The 12,373-nt window shown below is 52.5% G+C and overlaps 5 protein-coding genes across 5 annotated transcripts; 2 read left to right on the top strand and 3 right to left on the bottom strand.

Annotated features, from left to right (window-relative positions):
• Nucleotides 1-475: 475 nt before the first annotated feature.
• P170DRAFT_348027 (putative peptidyl-prolyl cis-trans isomerase) lies at nucleotides 476-1,438 on the bottom strand (the record flags this gene model as incomplete). Its single annotated transcript, XM_024843662.1, has 6 exons — nucleotides 476-662; nucleotides 725-869; nucleotides 932-1,035; nucleotides 1,097-1,113; nucleotides 1,179-1,256; nucleotides 1,328-1,438. 6 exons carry the CDS (start codon nucleotides 1,436-1,438, stop codon nucleotides 476-478), a joined length of 642 nt encoding a protein of 213 aa, XP_024709787.1.
• Nucleotides 1,439-1,461: 23 nt separating this feature from the next.
• Nucleotides 1,462-2,502, top strand: P170DRAFT_373637 (mitochondrial 37S ribosomal protein uS13m). Its single transcript, XM_024845251.1, has 4 exons — nucleotides 1,462-1,805; nucleotides 1,863-1,907; nucleotides 1,970-2,236; nucleotides 2,293-2,502. The coding sequence occupies exons 1-4, from the start codon at nucleotides 1,803-1,805 to the stop codon at nucleotides 2,335-2,337; spliced, it is 360 nt and encodes a 119-aa protein (XP_024709786.1). The 5' UTR covers nucleotides 1,462-1,802; the 3' UTR covers nucleotides 2,338-2,502.
• A 14-nt stretch (nucleotides 2,503-2,516) lies between these two features.
• Nucleotides 2,517-7,247, bottom strand: P170DRAFT_505239 (uncharacterized protein). Its single transcript, XM_024854273.1, has 6 exons — nucleotides 6,996-7,247; nucleotides 6,393-6,888; nucleotides 5,318-6,341; nucleotides 4,441-5,268; nucleotides 4,078-4,367; nucleotides 2,517-4,001 (listed from the first exon to the last, which is right to left on the bottom strand). The coding sequence occupies exons 1-6, from the start codon at nucleotides 7,155-7,157 to the stop codon at nucleotides 2,665-2,667; spliced, it is 4,137 nt and encodes a 1,378-aa protein (XP_024709785.1). The 5' UTR covers nucleotides 7,158-7,247; the 3' UTR covers nucleotides 2,517-2,664.
• A 610-nt stretch (nucleotides 7,248-7,857) lies between these two features.
• P170DRAFT_373629 (putative zinc metalloprotease) lies at nucleotides 7,858-11,437 on the top strand. Its single transcript, XM_024845250.1, has 3 exons — nucleotides 7,858-8,914; nucleotides 8,973-11,044; nucleotides 11,102-11,437. Exons 1-3 carry the CDS (start codon nucleotides 8,023-8,025, stop codon nucleotides 11,279-11,281), a joined length of 3,144 nt encoding a protein of 1,047 aa, XP_024709784.1. The 5' UTR covers nucleotides 7,858-8,022; the 3' UTR covers nucleotides 11,282-11,437.
• A 143-nt stretch (nucleotides 11,438-11,580) lies between these two features.
• On the bottom strand, nucleotides 11,581-12,373 carry P170DRAFT_432123 (mitochondrial 54S ribosomal protein bL34m). The gene is made up of 2 exons (XM_024848194.1): nucleotides 12,274-12,373; nucleotides 11,581-12,158 (listed from the first exon to the last, which is right to left on the bottom strand). Exons 1-2 carry the CDS (start codon nucleotides 12,339-12,341, stop codon nucleotides 11,846-11,848), a joined length of 381 nt encoding a protein of 126 aa, XP_024709783.1. The 5' UTR covers nucleotides 12,342-12,373; the 3' UTR covers nucleotides 11,581-11,845.

The following is a 12,373-nucleotide window of genomic DNA, read 5'->3' as shown; positions in this document are numbered from 1 at the left end:
CACTGCTCCCTTTGACCGCTTCTTATGGCACAGACCCAACCACCGACCGGTTTACTAACGGGACTACTCCGATCTGACGGACTGATTGGCCCCGGAAGGACGCAGGTGAAACCCAAAAAAGTAAAATAAAAGAAATCAAATACATGTGGAAAATGAAGCCTCGGGAGTACGGTAGGTAAATATGGTGATGACATTGGATCTACACTCTCAAGCGAGACTCTTCTCGTGGGATTCCTTTCCCCAAGAGCGTCTTCCGCAGCCGTTCTTGACCATGATGACAATGATCGCGATGGCAACGACAAAGACGGCGAGCCCGGGCAGAGAAAATGAGGATGGTGCTGGGACGACTGGTGCAACCTCTGGCGGGCTATCCGTGATGATGGCTTCTTCTTTTTCATCTTCTTCTCCTTCAGAGACCAGCGAGCATCAGCACATTAGGGTTTCCTCAAGTAGCAAGGACTGACCGGGTGCAGGTCTACAACTCCTCATGGCTACCTTTCTTCTCGCTGGGGGTCTCCTCAGCCTCCAGCTCTCCACTCTTCACGATCTTGACCACCTGCTCGGGCTTGTCGCCACGGCCCTTGGGGACGTCCTCGATCGCCTCGACGATCTCGTAGCCCTCCAGGACCTCGCCGAAGACGACGTGGCGGCCATCAAGCCAGCTAAGTAAGTGAACGGTTAGCAAGCGACCTTTCTCTGCAGGGTCATTGCAGGGTGAACATACGAAGTAATGGCGGTGGTGATGAAGAACTGAGAACCGTTGGTGTCCTTGCCGGCGTTGGCCATGCTCAGGAGACCCTTGCGGGTGTGCCTAATCTTGAAGTTCTCATCGGCGAACTTCTCACCGTAGATGGACTTGCCACCGGTGCCTTAACGTCACCCGTTAGCATGCGCGGTCTCGAGGCTAGCTTACTGTACGCCGAATACTGACCGTCACCACGAGTGAAGTCACCACCCTGGATCATGAAGTTCTTGATAACACGGTGGAAGGTAGACCCTTCATATCCAAAGCCCTTCTCGCCGGTAGCCAGAGCGCTTGAAAAGTTTTCGAGTCAGCTAGATTGAACTTCTTGGATCCAAGTTGAAAAGACTATACCGGAAGTTCTCAGCGGTCTAGAACGCATCAAGTTGATCAGCATAAGGTCCCCATTGAGTATCAGGGATGATCGTTTGCTTACCTTGGGAACAGTCTTTCCGTACAATCCAAGCACAACTCTGCCGAGGGGCTTGTCGCCGTGCTCAATGTCAAAGTAGACCTAGCCGCATCATCCGATTAGCTTTCCAACGATGGATCTCGCGAATTCCTACGGAAAACAGGCTTGCTTACCTTGCTGGTGATCTTGGGACCCCGAGGCTCCTTGGCCTCCTCGGCGTGGACCAGGGCAAGTCCAACCGCCAGGACCAGGAAAAAGGTCAGGAAGAGAGATTTGAAGTTCATGGTTGCTCGCGGAACCCTAACAATGGATTGTAAAGAGCAATGAGGAGGGAAGAGAGATGCTCATCATCGAGGCCAGCTTGCAAGTCCGCGGCATGCGGAGATGCCAAGATCAGTTTACGCCCGAATAGGAATGGGGTCTGTAATTTTCACTGACGCGAGGCGTAATCTCGCACGCAAGTTTCGCGCAGTCCTGACCTGACAAGATGAAATATTACGGTAATCTACGTCTGGCTGCGTTGAAACTTTCAACGTTCTCCACGGAGAAACGTTGTTGCCGGCTTGCTCGATTTCTCCCGCTCGCCGGAGATTCAACACCGCAGACTGTATAGCAGAGAACCCGAATCACTGCGCGCAATCGGTCACAATGGTATGTATAACCTCATTTTCTTCAGCTGCGCACTCCCGATCACTGACTGCCCGTTAGGTTTTCATTCTCGGTGTCAACTTCCCCGAGCGGAACCTTGTCAAGGCAAGCAACAACACCCACATCCCAAGCCCTGGATGACGTCTCGGTCTAACATATTCCACCAGAAATCGCTCCAAGCCTTCTTCGGTATCGGAAACCAGACCTCGTCGCAGCTCCTTGCCCGGTTCCATATCCACCCGACATGCAAGGTCAGCGAACTGGCCAACAAACAGGTCCTTGATCTCACGGCTGCTCTGTCCGACATGAAAATCGAGAACGACCTCCGGCGAAACATCCTCGACAATATCAAGCGGTTGAAGGAGAGCGGCACATACCGTGGTAGACGCCACGCGCTGGGATTGCCGGTTCGGGGACAGAGGACAAGATGCCAGGTAGGTGGCGTTGTTTCTGGTTTGACACTGGCTCTTGCTAACGATGCCTCGCCCAGATCAAAAACGCTGTCAAGCTGAACCGCATGGAGAGAAGACTGTGAAACTGCTGGACAGTCTTTGATGGCTGGTCGAGCCTTGTATCGTTTTTGGCTGTGAGAGGCATGAATCGGCGTTTATCGTTTATCTCTATTTCTTGTACTTGGATACTTGGATCCCTCAGATCTCATGATGTGTATTATATTTGACAATGAAAAGCAAAAAAGGTCAAAAAAGAAGACAAGTTTCATAAGATCACGATCTAGATTGATTGATATTGCATACAGATTAAGGAAACAACGACTCGTACGGGAGGTTCTCGAAACAAAGCCAAAACAGCCCAACTTTTTCATCCGACAATAAAACGCCAGGCCCAGATGTGCAACTGATTTTCATGCAGAAGACAACACGCCTTCTCCACGGTTAATTTGAATCCTCTTATCCTCACCGGCACTGACAATACCCACCGACTTGTCCCAGCAGACGCCGAACACCTTGACACCTTCTCCGCCAACGCGCTTGGCATCGGCCTTGCCTCCTTCTTCCAAGCTCTTGCGAGGAATCGAATAGACACTCTCTCCCACAACACCTTCCTTATCCGTCTTGGTCGACCGGATATCCCAGATGCGGCACGTGCCGTCGTGGCTACCACTAATCAAACCGTACGAGCTGTTAGGATCACGAGCCAACGAAACGACGGCGTTAGTATGGCCGCGCAGTGTCATGGCTGCGATGGTGGTTGCAGATGCTCGAGGGTCGATGAGCGTGATGTGACGGGCCGACGAACCCGTAGCGAGCAGGTGATGTTCAGGGAGGTGCTCAAGGGAAAGAAGCGAGTGCGACGTCGTCCGGGTATCCACCAAGGCAGCAGTGACAAGGTCCCACGTACGCAGAGAATGATCCCAAGACGCGGAGTATCCCACGGTGGAGTCCTTGGCATCGAAAATGGCGGCGGACACAGGCGCGCTGTGGGATGAGAGAAGGGCGACAGGTCCACGTTGCGGGGTGCTCACAGACGAGTTCAGCTTTCTTCGTTTAGAGCTTTTGGCGACTGCCGATGGCAGTAGGTTCTCCGGAGCAGCTGGAGCATCGGACTTTTTGGTTGACCAGAGACCCACGCTGTGATCTGCCGATGCGGATAGAATACGGTTCGAGGGTGCATGGACCGCCAGCGAATTGATGCCAAGCTTGTGTCCATACAGCTCTAGCTGGGGAGCAATGTTTCCTTCGAATCCATTCTCGCTTTGCGTGTATTTCCACAGACGAATTGTGCGATCAAGTCCGGCCGAAACAATCGAACTCGGCGAGATGAATTTGGCGGCTTTGATAGATGCGGTATGACCACCATCAGTCGGCGACGGTGAAGTTGCCACTATTTGCGAAGACATATCCCACACTCGTAGAAGACCATCATAACTGCCAGACAGAATTCTCTCCTGGCCCTGGGTAATGTTCGCGGACGCCCAAGAGACTGCGGGCGAAGTGGCAGAGAGTACATCGACCGAACTGACCCAGTCATCGTGCTCGAAAGACGCAATGTGAAGAGGCGGAATCAAAGCTCTCACATATTCAATTTCCAGAGTAGTCTCGGCGGAGATTCCGTTGGCCGTCAGATATTCATCGATTGAAGTTCGAAGGAATGACCCGTTGATGAGGAATTCAAATGGGATCGGCTTGGCTGACCCGAGGAGGTTGTTCACTAACGTCGAGAGCGCATATCTCCGTAGGCCTAAAGAAAGTAGAGTTAGGATATGGGGGACAACCAGGAGTTATTAGAACAATTATGTCCGTTGGTAGAACCTCACCAGTGGGAACCAAAATTGGGCCGGTATTCTCAGGCAGCGCGATATCCTCTTGCTTGCTGGTGAGCTGCACGCGGACTTGTCTTTGAGCAGCCTGCGAAGCCGCAGCAGCAGAATCCTGATCCCCGTTCATATTGGAAGTGTGTAGCAATCGAGAGGGACTTTGAGGTGGCGTGGACTGCTGGATGCGCCGTGGAAGAAAAACTGCGACGGGCGTAGGAAAAAAATACGGTGGCCGAAGCGGCCACTTGCGCAAAGCGCGGAGATTCCCCGCAGCGCTGGCAATCGGCTTCCTTGCAGTATTAACTGGATTCTTTTCTGCAACAGATATGTATGTACTAACTATGATCTATGTACATCGCTCACATAAGAGTTCCTTGGTTTCGAGAGATTCGTCGGATCTCCGCAATCGCTTTTCGCCGATAGTCGGATTCGGCAAACAGAGCCTCGATTAGGTCCACGACCTCCTCGGGCGAGAATTCGAGACGCAGCTCGCCTTCTACCCAGAGGAACTTGATATCCGCCAAAGAACTCTCTAGAATGTTGATCAGGTACTGGAACTTCAGCCAATTGCGCACATAAACAGCCGTCATGGGTACACGCTCAGCGTTCTCGGAGATTTCTGGTATGAACAGATCTTCCAGGTTCGACACTTGGTTGCAGAACGACACGAGCCGTTGCGACTGAGCCTCGGATATATCGCCCAAGTCTTCGATTTCGATGATGATCTTATTGATGACAGTTGAGACCAAGGACCCAACAGATTGTAGGAGTGCCGAGTGCGAAAGAATTGGCTGCCACTCCTTGTGGACGTCACGGATTCTGTCAACCGTCGCACTAACTGCATTTTCACACTCTCCCAGGAAAGGTTGCTCCGAGCATTGGCTGAAGCCCTGCGCACCATCGAGTAGATCGGTCACAATGGTGCGCTGGGTCTGCATCTCCTTGCTGTAAGCCAGTTTGCCGAATCGTTCAAGCGCTTCAATATCCGCCTGAAGTCTCGACAGCTGATGTTCCTCAACAATGTTGCGAACTTGGTCCGCCAGATACAAACTGTCATTATATAGGTACATCTGCCCAGCATTAAGTTTAAGGCCGTAAAACGAAGTTGCGGTCGCTTTAAACATAGCGAGGATCAACGTTGGAAGAGCAAGAAGACCAGCCCCCGAGGAGACAACGCGTGAATTGGAGTGCCTGGCATAGGATTAGCGTAGAAATTGGCGACAGAGAGTATACTACATACGCTGGATGCGTTATGGCATCGGAGTCCGTCACCTGCTGCCGGATAATCGTGAGTATAGCCTCAGGAATGTCCGTTACAGTATACCGCTCCGTCAAAGTGACTTCTCGCGGGGAAGCGTGGTGCTCTGCGTCCTTTCCATTTACCGGGTTGGTCTTGTCCGAATTCTTGGTATGAGACGCGTCGACCGAAGTTTCTTCATCTTCGTCGCCCCAACCCCAGGCATCGCCATCGTCATCATCATCAGCAGTGGCAGCGGCAGCGGCAGAGGTACCAGGCGCCGTTTCCGGGGAATCATTCGTATCATCATCTAGACCCCAGGCGCTGACGTCTTCTTCATCTTCCTTGTTTTCGGCCTGCTTTTCCTTGGAATCATCTACCATGTCGTCGTCCCAGCTGGCATCCCAATCATCGGAAGTAGTCTTTTCCAACAGGGCCTCGTCCGTAGCGGAAACCTTTTCAATTTCGACCCTCTCCACTTGTTTTGTTTTACCCTCACTGACAGCAAGAACTTTGCGAACCTGATCTAATGAATCAACCCGTCGTCTCGTCAACCAGAGTCGAGGTGCCTGGTTGACCCAAGAGACAAGTTCTTCTTGACCATGCCAACCGAACTTTTGAATGCTGTTAGTAAATTCCAAAACGTTGTCCAGAGTTTTCTCGAATTCGCCCAAGCCTATGAGCTCCGTCGGAATTGCCGACGAGAGCCACGAGGCTATGATTTTTGATGAGAGAATTGGAATGAATGTTTGCGAAAGGGAATCCAGAATAGACGAATGAAGGTATTGGCGAAGGAAATCCAAGACCTTGACTATGCATTCCAAAAGCTCAGGAACCGAAACTTTCGATGGCTGGGGTTCAACGCGGATTGAAGTTCCCTCAATCTGCACTCCGCGGCTGTGCCCATCGACTGAAGGTAGCAGGATCGGTTCGATTATCGCAGAGATCAGATCCTTTTGAAATTTACCCTTGGCTGGAGCGAGCATCTCCAATCGAACCAATGCCGTAACAGTTTCCTCTAGTTGCTCTACAGAGCGTTAGCAGTGACACCACCGAATCATGGTTCCAGGGTTCTCACCAGTGTTTTCCGGAAGGACAAGTTTCGCTTCCCCTTCGTTGATATTGAGCTGGTCATTCCAGCGAGCGCGGAGGTATTCAGCAATTTCGCCTCGGAGATCCTTGATGTTCTCGGACAATATGACAAAAACAGTTGTGTTGGCGAACAAGTTGTCCTTTTGTATGGCCTGTTCTGTCGCCTCCAATATGTCAATTGCACCAATGACTTGTCCCTCCTGAAGGATGGCCCGACCGGCGTCAAGTCGCTGACTGAGTCTTTGGACTTCCTCCAACGTGTCGGTCACAGCCTGGTTGAAGGCAATCTCGGTCTCTATCAACCCAACTTTGGCAGCAGCATCTTCGACCTTCGACTGTAGGGGGGCTGTGTTCTCATGTTGTGCGACTATCTCCCGTGCAGTAACCCTGGACCGTTCAATATCTGCGTGAAGTTCCTTGGCCTGCGATATCCATCCGTCGGCATCGAAGTCATTTTCCCGACTCAAGGAGCTAATCTCAGCCTGCGTGAGAGAAAGAGGGTCAGCATGTTGTCAATGAACTATAGCGCTCAACAACAGCGATCTGGCCCGAAGATGAGTGAAAGGTCTTGGAGAAAATCAATGCGCACCTCCACTTGTGCTCTGGCCTTGGACAGAAGCTCCAACTCTTTGGAAAGGGCCGATACGGGGAACTCCGCAGCGACAAGCTTCTCCGACTCTGGATACTGGCCCTCAGTGACGAAATCCAACACCGACTGGCATATTTCATGCTCCGAAGCCTTGCTGGCCATGATTAACGGAGGCTATCGCACGCCAACCCTAGTTCCTCAGCCGACAGAGCGAAAGACAGGTTCCGGGACCTTCACAGCAAGTGCGCAAGAAGACAACGTTGTCGAAGCGTCGAAGCCGCAACGAACGCGCTGGCAACACCATGTGACCTCACCGCCTTCACCGCCTTGGCCCCGTGATGCCCAGCGATGAGCAGCAAATTGGCGTGTTCGGCGAGAAGTCGAGCAAATCTCTTTCTTGTTGACCTTGGGCCTGTCGCATTCCTGATTGTGCTACATGTGGACGTTGCCTGGATCTCTCTATGAGAATATCTGACCAACCGGTGACAGGGTGATCCTCATTCCAACGACGGGACCCAAACTCCACTCCAGAACGTCGTCACGGCCTGAAAGGCTCGAAACCCAGCTGTGCCCACAGCCCACGTTCTTGCATCATTAAGCCCTTGCCCGTACAGCAACGTCCACCGTGTTGTCTCGGCTTACCCTACGAGGCCTGACTAGGGCGCGATTTCGATCCATGTGAGTCCATGCCCGTCTTGCTATCACTCAAGAAATAGTAAAGAAAAGAGAGAAGAAAAAACTGCCCCTCCAACCCCTCCAAAGCTCGGAGATGGCACCCGCCCCGGCATTATTGTCTGGAAAAATACCCAGTGCACACTTATTTAAATCCTACGAGACATCGCATGGTCTGCTTCGTTTCATATCTTACCTAAAATTCGATTCCTTTTTCTTTTCGTTTCTTTTCTCACAGGGCGCAAACCTATCTCGTCCGGATCACTGACCGTTTCTCAGACCATTGTTCAAGGAAGCGATTACGAGATCTGGGGTGGAAGAGCGCCTCTGGAGGCCCTCAAGATCATTGTCCATCATGTCGCCTAGTCAGAAGAGTCATTTCAAACTACTTCAAAAGTTTAATCCCGACTATTCGCCGAGCGAGTTCGTTCAGTATGAATCCGAGAGAACCGGCATGCGGGTCGTGGTCATTGACCAGAAGGGCCCAAAGGTAACGGGGTATTTTGTCCTGGCTACTGAAATCGCCGATGACTCGGGCGCCCCTCACACACTGGAGCACCTTTGTTTCATGGGATCTCGCAACTACAGATACAAGGGGTTTCTTGACAAGCTCGCGACGCGGGTCTACTCGAACACCAATGCGTGGACAGCGACAGACCACACGGCGTATACTCTTGACACCGCCGGCTGGGAGGGTTTTGCGCAAATCCTGCCCGTCTACCTCGAGCATGTCATTGCTCCGACGTTGACCGATGAGGGCTGTTACACTGAAGTGCACCACATCGATGGCACGGGAAATGATGCGGGTGTTGTATACTCGGAGATGCAGGGAGTGCAGAACAATTCCGCAGAGCTGATCGATCTGACTGCTCGACGGTTGACTTACCCCCAGGGTGTGGGATTTCGCTACGAAACTGGCGGTATGATGGAGCAGCTGCGCGTCCTCACGGCAGAGAGGATTCGAGCATTCCATCGGGAAATGTACCAGCCCAAAAATCTTTGCCTAATTATCACGGGGGAGGTAGATCACGAGAACATGCTGCAGACTCTAGACAAGTTCGAGGATACCATCCTTGATGTCATCCCGAGTCCCGAGTCGCCGTTCAAGCGACCTTGGGTCGATTCCAAGCAGGCACCCCCGTTAGAGAAGTCCATCGTGCAGACTGTAGAGTTCCCCGAAGAAGATGAATCTTTTGGTGAAATAGAGATCAGATTCCTGGGACCGGACTGCACAGACCCTATTCAAAGTATGTTTCCCCCTAAAACCTACCCTATAGTTTGAGCCAATGCTTACTGATCAAATAGCCGGCGCACTAAATGTCGCTTTGCTGTACCTGGCTGGGTCATCGGCTTCTCTCTTGGACAACATCCTTGTGGAAAAGGAGCAACTCGCTAGTGCTGTCTACTACGCTACTGAGGATCACCCTAGCCTGGAGATCCGCTTTACTCTGACGAGTGTGGAGACGGATAAACTTGCCCAGGTGGAGAAACGCTTCTTCGAGGTGTTGAAGGATGCAATGCAGAAAGAGCTTGACATGGGATACCTTCAGGAGTGCATTGAGCGGCAGAGACGTACTTGGAAGTTCTCCACAGAAAGCTCTGCCTCCTCATTTGCGGAATATGTCATTTCTGACTTCCTGTTCGGAAAGCGGGATGGCTCCACTCTCCTTGACGTGGCCACCTTGAAGGAATATGATGTTCTGGAGAAGTGGACTGAGGTCGAATGGCGCACCTTCATCAAGAAGTGGATATCCGATGCTGCTCATGTCACCATCCTCGGTGTGCCGTCGCTGAAGATGTCTGACGCGCTGAAGAAGGAAGAGGAAACCCGAGTGGCAGAGCAGAAGAAGCGGCTCGGGGAGAAAGGTTTGGCGCAGCTGGCCGACAAGCTTGAAAAAGCCAAGGCCGAAAATGATAAAGAGATCCCCAAGGAAATGCTGGAGAGCTTCAAGATCCCCGGGATCGAGTCGATCCATTTCGTGGAAACCACCACGGCTCGGTCAGGCAGTGCTTTGCAAGCCGGGCACCCGGAGCACAAGGTTCAGAAGCTTGTGGACGCCGACGGCTCTGACATGCCCCTGTTCATGCATTTCGAGCACATCCCCAGCAGCTTCGTCCAGCTTTCTCTTCTCATCTCGGCGAACTCTGTGCCGGTCCAACTGCGACCTCTTTTGTCCATCTACACGGAAGCTTTCTTCAACCTGCCGGTCCAGCGTGATGGCAAGACCATCAACTTTGAACAAGTAGTGGTCGAGCTCGAGAGAGATACCGTTGGTTATGCTATGGAAGGTGCCAGGAGCCTAGGCAACTCGGAAATGCTACGCATCTCATTCCAAGTCGAGTTGGAGAAGTACAGCACCGCAATCGCCTGGCTCCAGGAACTTTCCTGGAACTCGATCTTCGACGTGGAGAGACTTCGGGCTATTACCAGCCGTCTTCTATCTGATGTCCCCGATTCCAAGCGTTCCGGCGACGACATGCTTGCGGCGGTGCACGTCATGGTCCACTACGCGCCTGAGTCCATTGTACGAGCCCGCAGCACCTTGGTGAAGGCCCGTTACCTCAAGCGCATCAAGCGTCAGTTGGCCGAGGAACCGGAGACGGTTGTCGCACGCATGGAAGAGATTCGAAATGCTCTCTTCAAGTTCGAGAACATGCGCGTTGTGGTCATCGCTGACCTTGAGAAGCTCCAGAACCCAGTGTCAGCCTGGAAGCCGTTTGTTGATCGACTGGGTGCCCAGGTTCCACTTCAACCCATCACCTCCAGAAGACCTTTGCTGAGTGAGACCGGCCAGAACTTGGGTGGAAAGTCGTTCGTGGTTCCCATGCCCACGATCGACTCCTCGTTTGCCTACGCTACGGCTCGGGGTCTTGACTCGTACGATGACCCGAGGCTTCCGGCGCTGCTGGTGGCGATTGCCTACATGAACGCGGTCGAGGGCCCTCTCTGGGTGGCGGTTCGCGGCACGGGTCTCGCATACGGCACCAACTTCGCCTACAATATCGACACCGGCTTTGTTAACTTCGACGTGTACCGGTCGCCCAATGCACACAAGGCGTTCGAGTCGAGCAAGCAGATCGTCAAGGACCACCTCTCAGGCGCCATGCCGTTTGATCCCCTGATGCTGGAGGGTGCGATCAGCAGCATTGTGGTCAGCTTCGCGAACGAGCAAGCGACTATAGCTGGCGCGGCCCAGGGCAGCTTCATTCGCCAGGTTATCCGCAAGCTCCCGACCGACTACAAGGAGAAGATGCTGAAGCAAGTGCGCGACATCGGTGTTGAGGATGTCAAGAATGCCCTGCGGGGCATCATTCTGCCGGTGTTCGCCCCGGACACGGCCAACATCGTGATCACCTGCACGACCATGCTTGAAACGGTACGTTTTCACCTGAGCTCCATTTCTCTTTCTTTAGTGCTAATTCTCGATTTCTAGACCATCAAGGAAGGCCTCGAAGCCTCCGGATTCACCCCCAAGGTCCAGGCCCTCAAGGAATTCGAGGACGACTACGGGTTGAAGGTTGGAGACGACGACGAAGAATCCGACGACGATGATGACGAATATGAAACCGGCTCCGAAGAGGACGACGATGAAGACTCCGAAGATGATGAGTGATGCTTTAGAATAACGAACCAGGCATGTTTTCAAGGGAAACGAATGGACGGTGCTCGGAAGGTATACATTTGTCACGTAACATATAAACCTAGGCCCAATAGACCAGGGCAGGAGGCGGATATGGCATGGGTAGAGAAAAGCCGGCAATGCATCTACAAATCTATTAGTTACAGTAGAAAACCATACTACATGCTACATACTGGCGCTTGCGCTATCTTTTTCAAGTAGCAACCGTTTAAGGAGCTATCAAAATGTTGACATCGACGAACATCTTCACATAGCGCGTGTAAACAATATAATCAGGTAAACCGGTCAACCATTCTATGTCAAATGTATGTATATATGGTACACGAGACTCGAACTGACCCGACAAACCGCCAGGCCAACGAAGACTCAAAACTCGATAGCGGAGACGAAAAAAAAGAGAGAACAATCAATCATACAGTACTCGATCCTCGAACAAAATCCATAACTTCCCAGAAGAATATCGTACCCCGGTATTTATTCATATTGAATCAGAACAAAAAAGACAAACCCAGTCGCAAGAAAGCCCAAAAACCCCATCTACCAACTCATGTTCTTCCTCCCCTTGGCCCTCCGACGCATGATGATCTTTCTGCCTCCGCGCGACCGCAACCGCGCCAGGAATCCGTGACGCCGTTTCTGCACCCTCCGTGACGGGTTGTAGGTGTCGCGCTTAGCACCGAGGGAGGCGCTGGCGGAGAAAGAGCGGGATTGGAGAGCGGACGCGAGCGGAGTGGTGGCGTTGTTGGAGGGGAACTGGGCACGGAGAGAGGCGAGAGTCGGGGATTGGGTGCGGACCGAAGGGAGAGTGGTCGCCAGGGAGCGGAGAGGCGAGGAGATCTGAGACGAGGATCTATAGGACAATTGCTTGTTAGTCTTGTCTGGGGAACTCGAGAAGATGGAGGGGGGCTGGCGTTGTCGTGGTCTGGAGGTGTTGAATGTTAAGTGGACGATGTGGTGTCACGTACCGGGAGAGGGTGGACGTGGAGAATGTCCTGAGAGCGGAGGGCAGAGCCCTGCAGCGGATACAGAGCATCGTGGAGGGATTGCGAGGGGGTGATTTGGCGG

Source organism: Aspergillus steynii (assembly GCF_002849105.1).
Source record: "Aspergillus steynii IBT 23096 chromosome Unknown P170scaffold_1, whole genome shotgun sequence".
NCBI classification, from domain to species: Eukaryota; Fungi; Ascomycota; class Eurotiomycetes; order Eurotiales; family Aspergillaceae; genus Aspergillus; species Aspergillus steynii.
The sequence above is the reverse complement of the archived record's forward strand: the minus strand, read 5'-3'. Positions and strand labels throughout refer to the sequence as shown.